Source organism: Pleurodeles waltl, chromosome 4_1, assembly GCF_031143425.1.
Source record: "Pleurodeles waltl isolate 20211129_DDA chromosome 4_1, aPleWal1.hap1.20221129, whole genome shotgun sequence".
Classification (NCBI taxonomy): domain Eukaryota; kingdom Metazoa; phylum Chordata; class Amphibia; order Caudata; family Salamandridae; genus Pleurodeles; species Pleurodeles waltl.
The window spans coordinates 599,367,696-599,380,230 of record NC_090442.1 but is presented as its reverse complement, the minus strand read 5'-3'; the positions used below and the strand labels follow the sequence as shown (position 1 = coordinate 599,380,230).

The 12,535-nt window shown below is 44.7% G+C and overlaps 1 protein-coding gene across 1 annotated transcript in view; it reads left to right on the top strand.

Moving 5' to 3' along the window:
* LOC138287955 (putative tetratricopeptide repeat protein 41) overlaps window positions 1–12,535 on the top strand; it is a 574,376-nt gene that overhangs the window by 240,103 nt on the left and 321,738 nt on the right. Inside the window, exon 8 of the mRNA XM_069228994.1 lies at window positions 10,912–11,374. Coding sequence (XP_069085095.1) covers window positions 10,912–11,374 — 463 coding nt within the window. The remainder of the gene's footprint in view (window positions 1–10,911; window positions 11,375–12,535) is intronic.

Genomic DNA, 12,535 nt, shown 5'->3' with positions numbered 1-12,535 from the left:
TTAGAAAAATATAGAATATTTATCTGGATATTTGTAGATCAACACAATAAAAGATGCAATAAGAATTTGTAGGAATATAACTGAAAATTGACATAAAGTGTCTTAAGTCTTTAAAAAGCAAACAAAGTCTCTTTCAAGCACAAAGTACCTGGTTTGGAGTGGAAAATCTCCGCAGAGGGCCGCAGAGGAGAAGATGCGTGGAAAAATGGTGTGTGCCTCGGTTTCGCCCCATCACACACGGACTTGCGTCGTTATGTTTCACGCGGGGAAATGTGCGTCGTTCTGCGGGAAGAAAAATGGTGTGTGCGTCGGTTTCGCCCCTTCACACATGGACTTGCGGCGTTATTTTTCACTCGGGGTAGACGTGCATCGTTTTCCGGCATGCGGGCCGACTCCTTCCACGGTTCGCAGGATTACCAGATGTCCCAGGGTCTGTGCGTGGGTTCCTCAGCTTGTTATCCGGCTGCGCGTCGTTCCAGGAGGCTGTGCGTGGAATTTTCCTTCTCACGGCAGGCATCGAGTCGATTTCCTCTCTGGAAGCCGGGCGGCGTTGTCCATGCAAGGCCGTGCGTCGAAGTTCCGGTCGCCCCGTAGGCGTCGCGTCGGGCAGCGTCGGCGTGCAGCGATTTTCTCACCGCGGAGCAAGCTGTGCGTCGAATTGTTTGGCGCACGAGGAGTCCAAATGAAAAAGGGAAGTCTTTTTGGTCCTGAGACTTCAGGGAACAGGAGGCAAGCTCTATCCAAGCCCTTGGAGAGCACTTTGGCAGCCAGACAAGAGTTCAGCAAGGCAGCAGGCCAACAGCAAGGCAGCAGTCCTTTGTAGAAAGCAGACAGGTGAGTCCTTTGAGCAGCCAGGCAGTTCCTCTTGGCAGGATGCAGGTTCTGGTTCAGGTTTCTTCTCCAGCAAGTGTCTGAGGTGGTAGGGCAGAGGCCCTGTTTTATACCCAAATGTGCCTTTGAAGTAGGGGAGACTTCAAAGAGTGGCTTAGAAGTGCACCAGGCCCCCTTTCAGTTCAATCCTGTCTGCCAGGGTCCCAGTAGGGGGGTGTGGCAGTCCTTTGTGTCAGAGCAGGCCCTCCACCCTCCCAGCCCAGGAAGACCCATTCAAAATGCAGATGTATGCAAGTGAGGCTGAGTACCCTGTGTTTGGGGTATGTCTGAGTGAATGCACAAGGAGCTGTCAACTAAACCTAGCCAGACGTGGATTGTAAGGCACAGAAAGATTTAAGTGCAGAGAAATGCTCACTTTCTAAAAGTGACATTTCTAAAATAGTAATATTAAATCCAACTTCACCAGTCTGCAGGATTTTGTATTACCATTCTGGCCATACTAAATATGACCTTCCTCTTCCCTTCAGATCAGCAGCTGCCACTTCAACAATGTGTGAGGGCAGCCCCAATGTTAGCCTATGAAGGGAGCAGGCCTCACAGTAGTGTAAAAACGAATTTAGGAGTTTTACACTACCAGGGCATGTAACTATACAGGTACATGTCCTGCCTTTTACCGACACAACACCCTGCTCTAGGGGTTACCTATGGCACACATTAGAGGTGACTTATGTGTAGAAAAAGGGGAGCTTGAGGCTTGGCAAGTACTTTTAAATGCCAAGTCGAAGTGGCAGTGAAACTGCACACACAGGCCTTGCAATGGCAGGCCTGGGACAAGGTAAAGGGGCTACTTGAGTGGGTGGCACAACCAGTGCTGCAGGCCCACTAGTAGCATTTAATCTACAGGCCCTAGGCACATACAGTGCACATTACTAGGGACTTATAAGTATATTAAATAGTCCAGTTGGGTATGATCCAAGGTTAGCATGTTTAAAGGGAGAGAGCATATGCACTTTAGCACTGGTTAGCAGTGGTAAAGTGCGCAGAGTCTAAGAGCCAGCAAAAACAGAGTCCAAAAATTGGAGGGAGGCAGGCACAAAGTTAGGGGTGACCACCCTAAAGCATGTCAGGTCTAACATCTTCGATTCCTGTATTCAGCTGTGTGTACAGCGTGTAGACGATTTCTTATACTGTCTTTCCGTTTATGTACTTGATAGTTTTCTTTGAACATTTGTTCTATTGTTATAATACTTTTAGGAGTAAATAAATCAAAGAATAGAATTTTGGCTGAGGGCAAAATGCACAGCTCCTGCATAGGACAGAGCTGCACCAACTCGGCTTCCACAATAGTGAAGCTGGATGCAGACGTTTCCAGCCTCATCTCTTTACAAATCTGCACATTGTGATTCTTTGTGTCACCACAACATTGGAATTCATTAGAATTCATAAGCTCTTGGCCTGTTGTGCCTTGAAGTAAGCCTATAGTGACCCAGTGTACACGCGTTTTCCAGATCCTTTTTCACCACCCATGATGTTGACCTGAGGGGAAATCTATGGGGCGGCGTGGGGGGAATTAGGGTTTCCTAGTTCTGGACTAGTAAGTTGAGACGAGTGCTTCTCTGAAGTATTATTCAACATCCTCAAAAGTGTTGTATAGCCCAATAAAGCAATCTTTTAGGTATGCAGGTTTGCTCTTTTTCAGTCATCTAAATACCCTGACTGCGTGGCCAGCAACTGCATTCTAAATAGACATTGCGTAAAGCAAGTAATAACTACAGGGTGTAAGCTTCTCCTTCCTGAGAAGCATTAGAACTATGAAGAAAGATAGCCATTTTTTTAAACAAACTATTTAGGAGTAGGGCTCGACAGAGCTGGAGATGGCTGCACTTGCTTGGATCGCCAAGCAATTGTTTGACTTTCATCCCCAGCATAGATACCCAGGTTCATGGTGAGACAATTGAGACGAGGCGTTCTAAGGGGAAAGTAGAAGTGCAGCAGGAGATCGCTGCATGATTGATGGGGGATGAGCAGGAATCCAACCCCGAAGAAGAAGCAGAGTAACAATCCCGAGGTTTGATAGGACTAGGAACATGGGTACACTTAGACTACGACCTGGCTGCAGTGGGTATCCCGCAGGGGCAACAATGTGGTGGGTCTCCCACGTATACCTTAATGCTGAGAGCTTTAAACTGTAATTGCTTTCAGACCCGTGGATAGGCTCTTTCTATGTACAAGATCTTCCTGGTGGCTTAGTTGTCACAGTTCCTTTCCTCGTGTTAGTGAATGTCTTATATTGAGCTTCAGCATTATAATAGACATATAGGACATTAGAAAAACAGACTTCTCACACCTTCTCTTTTCACCACCACAAGTCTAGTGTCCTGATACCACATGAGCCTCAGATGATGCCAAGAAGATAAAGACCTGATAGAGTCAGAGAAGTGACCTTGTTAAAATCTGTGCTAGGAGTAAAATAGCTGGTATCCTCACTGCAAAGACAAGTCATCAAGGCTGTTGAGCTAAAAGAGAGGGCTTGAGAGGAGGGAATTACTGAATAGACAAGAGGGTGGATGTTAATATGTGGTCCAACAAGTGCTTTGTTTGCTTATGAAGATTTCAGGAAGTGCCCCAGAGATCCTGGAATAAAAGAAAGAGTTATTGTCAATACATGCTGTTTACGTGTACTGTACTTTCTGAGGATCTCTTCAGACCTATACTTCATGGTCATAGAAGCACTATTGAAGCCTTTACACCTGATTGTCTTGCTGCCTAGTCTCTGTTTCACTTCCCTTTGTTTTTCATCCCAAACTTTAATTTTAGTTGTATTTAAATCTTCCTGTCTATTTATGTTTCTTACTTGGTAATATCCTATGCTATATTCTGTCTGTCTATTTTATGTGTTGTTTTGTAGCACTTAGACGTGTCAGAGTTGGCCTTGCCTATAACTGATCAGGCTCCCTTGCTCAGCTACTATTGCAGAAGTACTCGTTATGTGTCTCTTTAAGTACTTTTGCTTCATATTTGCATTGTAAAGTGTGCCTGCTAGACATGGATGTTAACCAGAAGAACTTTATCTCCCAAAGATTAGCACAGACTCTGTTGTACAGTAAATGCCATGATATATGGGATATAGTACCCCCTGCCATATATTATAAGGATATTGCAAGTCACCGAGGAGTTCAATGACCATACAGAGAAATGAGGCCAAAGGTGGAGTTCTTATATAAGGTAATGGTACTCCAGGCAAAACAGTTCCGCTACACATGAGAGAGCTAATGTCCAACACCCTGTTTTCCCACTCCTGCATTGCCTATTTTAGGCTGTGCAGGACTGAGATAAGCTTAAAATGCCAGAGACCTAAGGTTAACTGAAAAAATGGCCTAGTTTATGTTGACAAGGTACTACATTTATCGTGGATGCCCTACCTGCATCCCCACAATTGCTATTGGTGAGGGACTGTCCACCTTCCGTTTAGGTTCCCTGTTGTGGTTGGGAATAAAGACGAGAGGCGGGGTGCCAAAGATTACAATAATTCTTGATTTGTAAATATATAAAAGGTTTGTTTTCTGAAACATTTACCATGTGATGAAATGTTTTCAGCCATATGAAGAAGTTAATCCCAACATGCATGGCAAATAAAGCAAACTGCTGAGACAATAGTTGGATCGAAATGTTGCTCTTTTGCTTAATATGTATAAAGCCATAGTGTGTTTTAAAGTTTACACAAAAGAATGCGGGTAGTAGTGGTCCAATGGGTTCACTTCCTGCAGTTAATCCAAAGTACTGAACACATAATTAGAGTCAGGAACAGTCCAAATAAAGTGAAGCGTGGTGCTGAACGGTAGTGTAAGCTTTACTACCCAAAAACATACATAGGTGCCGTTAGACCTGGCAGCTTTTTGGCATGTCTCACCTGTCTTTTTGCTTTCTGACCTCCTGTTTTTATGGTTTACTGGACTCTGTTTTTGCTGGTTTATTGTCTCTGCACACTTTACCACTGCTGATCAGAGGTAAAGTGCAAGTGCTCCCTAGGTAAATTATACTGTTGATTGGTTTATCCATAATTGGCCTATATGATTTACTGGTAAGTCCCTAGTAAAGTGCACCAGGGGTGCCAAAGGCATGTAAATCAAATGCTACTAGTGGGCCTGCAGCACGGATTGTGCCACCCACATAAGTAGCCCTGTCAACATGGCTCAGACCCGCCACTGCAGTGTCTGTGGGTGCAGTTTTATACTGCCAATTCGACCTGGCATGTGTACCTGCTTACTAGGCCCAAACCTTCCCTTTTGGTACATGTAAGGCACCCCTAAGGTAGGCCATTGGGCAGGGCAGGGTGAAGTGTATTTAAAAGGTAGGACATGTACTGGTGTGTTTTACATGTCCTAACAGTGAAATACTGCCAAATCCAGGTTTCACTGTTGCAAGCCCTATCTCCTTCATAGGTTGACATGGTAGCTACCTTTAAATAACTTTAAAGCACAGATTCCCTTTGAGGGCAGATAAAAATATTGAGTTTTTTTTTGTGGAGGGAGGAGTGATCACTTACACCCGAAAGGACTGTGCCTGCCCTTACACAATACAGTCTTCAACCCCCTGGTGTGTGTCTGGGGCCAGGCCTGGACAAGGAAGGATCTTGCAAACACTTGAGACTTTGCTTTGAAGTTTGCCAACTTCAAAGGCAGAAAAGATTATAAGAACCCAAAACCCCAGACTTTTAGACTCTTTCTGGAATCAAGAGGAACCTCTGCCCAGGAGAAGAGCTGAAAGAGGAGTACTGTTCTTTTGCTGTGTTGCTTTGCTGGACTGGCCTGCAGTTGCTGCTTCTGCCTAAAAAGAGTGGAAAGGGTGAAATTTGCTGTGTGTCCTGCTTGAGAGAGTTCTCCAAGGGCGTGGAGTAGAGCTTGCCTCCTGTTGGAAGTCTCAAGGACACCAAAGACTACAGATTCCTCGACCTGCAACACTGGGAACTGTGTGTTTTTTGCTGTTCAAGAGGAGAAACCACTGTGCCGCCACCAGTGACATCGGTGGCATGCACTGTGACCTGCTGACGCCTCACGGAGCCGCACTGCCCCGCTTCGCACCGTGACCCTGGTCTCACCGAAGCCGTCATTGGACGACTTCTCCAAGCCTCACACACCGGCATCTCCAGCTCACACTGCAGCCTGGGCATCCTCGACGCCGCCCTCCTGCTGACACCGACGCTGCTGCCAGCACTGTGGCCTGTGGACACCACTTGTGAGGTACACAAAGCACCGTCCCGTCCCGCACCGTAGCCCCGGTCCACCGACGCCAGCATCATCGACTCCAGTGTTGTCATCAGGATCCTGCCTGCACCATGGCCTATGGACACCGCTCGGGAGGTACACAAAGCTCCGTCCCGTCCCACACTTCTGGCTTGGGCCTACCGACAACAGCGCTTCATCGACAACGAGGCCGCTGCCTACACCGTGACCTGGTGACACCGCACGTCGCTCTGCCCTGCTTCACACCGCAGCCCTGGTCTCACTGACGCCGTGGACGCCGTCGCCGAGCCACTGTCCGCACGGTGACCTTTGGGCACCTCACGTCACATCGTTCCGCTTTGCACCGCAGCCCCGATGACATCCGCGCCAGCGCTCCTGACTTCATCAACCTGTAGTTCGACACTGCAACGCTGCTTTCTGGAGTTCACCACGAGGATCACGATGCCCTGCAATTCCAAAGGTACTGTTTGCGGGTCTCCCCGACACAATAGATGGCCACGGACGCCGCAGCTGGCCTGAACTGTTGGTTTTGTTGATCACAATGCCGTGATAGCCCCAGGTGGAGCTGTCGACTTCAAGGAACTGTATTTTTGAGTAAATCTTACAGAATTCAAATTTTTATTATTGTATGTTGGATGTTTATCATATTTGGTCTTGTTTTATGTAGATAAATATTGGCTATTTTTCTAAAACTGGTGTGGTGTTCTTTTGTAGTGTTTTCATTTATTACTGTGTGTTATGTGCAAATGCTTTACACATTGCTTCTGAGATAAGCCTGACTGCTCGTGCCAAGCTACCAAGGGGGTGAGCAGGAGTTATCTGAGCGGGTATCTCCCTCATCCTTCCTAGAGTGAGGGTCCTTACATGAACAGGGTGCAAACTGACTGCCAACTAGTGACCTCATTTGTAACAGGTGCCCACGAGGTGACACCAAACATATGATCCTAGAAATCCAGCAGCACTCCCAAGCAGTCTATAATAACAAAGTCATCCAGATAAGTTTGGTTGTAGTAAGATCTATTTATTGTTTGTTTTGGAAGTCATTGTGGTAATATGAGCATGGTTACACAATCACAGCCAACACGTGTTTTGTCACACTCATGACTTTTTCAAGGCTGTAAAAATACATAGAAATGTGTATGACAAACCTTGTACACAAATGTGGAGGATGAGAGCATAATGTCCCCAAATACAGATAAAAACGCCTCTACATGCAAAGGAGGAAGCCAAGTGATCAAAAAACCTGTGATTAGTTTGTGATGGAAAGTTAGACCAGTGAAAGTTTGGATACAAAAACTTTTTTAATTCAGAGAAGAAGCATGTCAAAAGCGCACATATGTGGTCCAACCCATCGTCTATCCAGTGAATAAGACATGGAAGATTAGACTCAATCAGCCCAAACCAAAGTGGATCAAGTTAATCGACTAAAATGTTCTGTATGGATGCAGATAGATGCTAAAATAATACCAGCGCGATATCCTCAGAAACCGAACCAGAGAGTCAAGGAAGAAAGTAAGGAAAACTGAGTACCTAGCTAAATAAGAGACATAACTATCACAAAAGCAGCATCAACCCCATAGGGAAGAGCACTCCAATGTCTAAAACAACACAATAAAACAACAAAATCAAAACCGGGGGAAAAAGAGGGGAGCAGTTGTGAGAGTTATGTGTAGATGGGCAAAAACTGCTCACCTCATTGATAATAAATGAGACTATAGGGTAAGTAAGAAACCGGTCACTACTTTAAATAATAAAAGCAAGTAACACTCCATAGTACAACAACGACCATTATAAGTCAGAATGTGGGGGAGGGAAAAGAAGAAAACAAACTAAGGCATGAAAAATAAATAAATATAACTAAGACTAGGTAATCAATAATATCAGATGAGAATAAGACCTAGTGTTAATAATGTGGAGAAAGGAGAGGTAGTGTAAAACTGCAAAATAATTCACATCAGCCAATATGGAGTGGGAGTATGTGTACATGTTGATGGAGAATACACAAATGTAATACTAAGCCATAATAGCCAGAAATTCACAATGCTCTTATAGAAAACATAATGAGACAGGAAGAGACCTGAAGCCCCCTGACTGAATGGTCACCGCCAAAGAGCTATAACCAGCAGTACCAAAATTCATAAACGTCTCTTGAATGTGACAAGGGTCCCCGTACTTGGTAAAGTCTTTCTGTATGTGGCTAGGAATAGAAATCAGTAAACAGCTGAACAATAAGCAATAAAGAATCACATAGTGCTGCAGCCACAGGTGGGTATATAAATGTTTGTGGGGACCAGGGTTTTTGTTTTTTGTGGTCGATCTTTAAGAATGTAAGAACAGTGGTCCTCATGTACTGTCCTTGGGTCCCGTTGCAGATGCTATTTTGTGCAGTATGTGCATCATCATCCTTGGATATTTTTGCACTGCGACTGTTGTACTAATCTCTCAGAGCACCAATATGACATTTGTTAGGATTTGCATAAACCCTGCCTTGTTAATATTAATGAGGTGTGAATCCCACTGTGAATCCTGCCAACTGTTTTCAAGCGAGGAATGGTGGCCTGCGACTGGAGGCAGACTTGTATCTCTGCATTCACATTTGGGCAATGCCAACATTTTTGCCACTGTCCCTTAAAAAAACAGGAAACTGCAATTAAAAACAAAGCCATGATGCAAAGGGTCATAGGTTGGACATGTAGCATTCCACTGGATCGCTGTTCGCTGTCTCCAAAGGCTGCAGTGCACCTTCTTAAAGTGGAAGCTATCACTCCTGAACAGCTTCTTCTATTATGCAAATTGATAGCATCCTCATTGAAGTGTTGGCTTAAAATCAATGGTTTGAAGACTTCAGTAGTACTACCACGTTAATACCGCTCGGGTGGGATCTCAGTCTAAAATGGATTGGCCATATAGCCCGCCGAAAATATCTTGATTTACTGGATCAGAATTTGGACAACACCCGAACTGAACGCCATACAAAGCAGTGCTGGCGGAGTTAATCATACCAGATAAGTGCTGTATTACTCCTTGGTTGAGAGCTGTAAAAGTCCTGTGTAGCCAGCTAAAGACAGAGGACGTGTGGGAGGAACCTAGTAAACTGGGGAAAAGTTAATCTAGTTCGATCAAAGGAATTTACTGGGACTATGGGCCAGATTTACAAGGCCCTAGTCCCTCCTTGCGCCACACTAGCATCTTTTTGTTTAATGCTAATGTGGCTCAAGGAGGCAATTTTCGCTGCGCCATTTTTACAGAGTGGCGCAATGCATGCATTGCGACCCCTTGCACCACATTATGCCTGCATCAGGCATTATGTATGCAAGGGGAGCGTTCCAGCGTTAGGAGGCCTGCAAAAATGGCGCAGTGAAATCTACAAGATTTCACTGCACCATTTTTGGCGTCATTTTTAATGCCTGCTAAAAGCAGGCGTCAAAATGAGGCACCCATTGAAATCAATGGGCCTCCCTGCATTTTGCTGCACTAGCGTCAACATTTTTGATGCTAGTGCAGCAAAGCACCAGATTAGCGTAAAAAATGTTGACCCTATTGCCCTACTGACCGCCATGGTGCGCCATATTGTAAATGCGACAGCCCCATGGTTTCATTAGGTGGGGCAGGGGCAATGCAAGAAAACTGGTGCATCAATGCTGATGCGCCAGTTTCTTGTAAATCTTCCCCCATGTATTCCAGAAGGTGAGGTGAGGCCAGATAGTTTGACTGACAAGTTCCTGAGCCATAAATGTAGCCTGAAATTTGAATTATTTCTTGATAGAATTACTCCCTCTGAGCCAAAGACTTTGTGCCTTTGTTTTAGATTAGGTCGATTTCTACTTTACAGCCAGATGGGAAAAAGTGGGAGAAGTAGGTGGAGAATGTCCCATTTGCTGCAACACCTTGGAAACTGAGACACATTTTCCATGCTTTTGCCATAAGTACAAAATCCGGAGATCCTGGTGGATTCTCTCACTATGTCGCAATTTAGGTGTGAACCGGTACATGGAGGCATTGCGCTTACTAAAATCGGATAAATCAGAACTAATTGTATTTGCACTTTCCTGACTGCTCGAGTGGCATGGTCCTTAGGATCTCGCTCGATGTAAGCATGGGGCAGAGGCTGGCTTTTGGGGCTAATCCACTGCATTTCTTTTGGTGGGGCTGGTTACTACTTTGTATGTGGCAAGAGTATATATGCACTTTCTTTTTTTTCTTTAGTTATTTATAATTTGTCACATTAGTCACTTCAGTCGTACGATTTTTTTAACTGGGCAAGCGTGCAAATGAAAATGATTTGGGATTGCTGCTTTTCTGAACCATTTGATCTGTAACCCTGAACTATGAGTTTGCTGCTGTATGTGGAATATCCTTTTGATCTGGGAACTTCTTGCAAAAGCTACATTTGGTATCTTACAAATGTGCGGGCTTTATATATGCTGACTTTTTCTAGCACATTAGTGCTGAATTGTTAATTTAGGTGTGTGTTGTGTTTTAATGGACGTATCCCCTTGATGTGATGTGATGTTGATGTGTATTATTTTTAATCTTTTTTAAATTGACGTTTTTATTATGTTTTTAATGTTACTAAGTTTGTATTGTAATTCTACGTTGTCAAAGACCGCAGTCATGTACTATTGATACATAACCTTGCAACCCCCAGCGTCTCAATGAAGACACGGCCATGCACAAATCCATTTCCCAAGGCATATTACAAGTGTGCACTTTGTAACCACAAATTCACCAGTTTTGCACAAACTATGCTTGCAAGCTAAAAACTTTCTAGCACAACAATCCCTTTGTCAGGACACCTACAGTTTTGTCATCTTTCTTAATCTCTCATTTGCTTTAGGTAAAAGAATTTTCTTGGTTACCGAAGACCCTACCCCTCCACTTCAAACTTATCCTTACCACAGTGTCCTCTCACTTGTCCTTCAAATCGCTCACTGCACGTTCTGACGTGCACACGCTAAAGCTTCCTCCTGTGTTAGACGATGGCACGCGGATGTGCATCCTTCAGCAGCACCTGGCCTTGCCATACAAGGACATGCCCCAGCTCCATCTCGAGAAGCTCCTTCGTGGCAAATTAAGTGCGCTGCCTTTACAGATTGCCGTCTGGGCCAGCGAGCTGAGAGTGTGTGGCCTGTCTAGGAAGGAGTCTCAGTGTATGGACGAGTACTCGGGGGCACAGTCCATCCAGGACATGTGGGCTTTGGTACTGAGGCGCTGGGTGGAAGACTACGGATGGACGTGTGAAAAGAAACGGAGCAGCAAAAGGAAAAAGGCTTCTTCATCTAAGAAAAGACCCGACAGTGGTAAGTCTGACACTCCTTCTGCGTGTGTTGCATGTTAAAGAACTCATGTGAAATTCTGTATCTCACGAAGACCGTACCGTGAACGAAAATGTGCTGCAGAAATACCTTGCTTGAAAAATAGTCCCAACATAAGGGATGTACCTGTTGAAATAATGCCTCTCAGCAATGCTGGATTTTTTTTTAGTTAAACAGACTTGGTGGACAAATGAAGTCCATTAGGTATGCTGTGTCGAAAACAATAAGGTATTTAAGTAATACTCTGATACTCGAATAATTTAATCAGAAGGTACTTAGGCACGTGGGTGCAGCCTCCTCTGAGTGGCCACTGCATGGTCTTAAAAGGAAGACCACCAGCAACAGTACGAAGGGGAGGGATAAATCAGATGAGGCTCTGTGGATGGGTGACTTCCACCGAAAACCGCCAGCTACCAAGGCATTCTAGCACTGCCCTTTCAAGATGGCACCTGCACAGTGGTGGGCCCTTTATGGAATGAGAAATAATGCCATGATTGCTTCCTTTTCGCTCCTACCTATGGAATACCATGTTCCCATGTTAGTATAAGATGGCTTTCTATACAGTGCTCATACACCAGCTGCTAACAATTCCAAGTTAATGGCAGATCTTTAAAAGAAGGCTGGGTCTCAGCTCCCTCTCTGCAATGAATTGCTTTTGAATAGATGCAAGGGCTGAGGCTCCTTCCGCAAGTACTTATGGGTTTTCTGCTGATTATGGATCATGACCTTTAGGGAGATTTGCAGATATTTTGTTTTGCTGTTAGATTCGGACCCCACACCAAACCACCTGGTCTTGGAAAAGGGTGATGCACCAGAAAGACATGTTAGAAGCAGGTTTATGTCATATTGGTATTTATACTGTCCTTTTTTCAGCTTCAGGCTCATGCTGTCTGTACCCCTCAACATGCTCTGTAAGATGTCTCTTAGGATCGTGGGATGGCTTCTGAGACTGAACCAGGCCAACATCACTATCTGAGATAGTTCACAGTTCCACCTTTGTTGAAGGCTGTACGGAAAGGCATCACGGGGTTCTGAAGCTCCATTTTTCCAAGTGCATATATTATACATTTATAACGTTGATTTTGTTTTCCATTCCGATTTGAACAAATATATCGTGTTAAATCTCCTCTCAATATGTAACTCCTC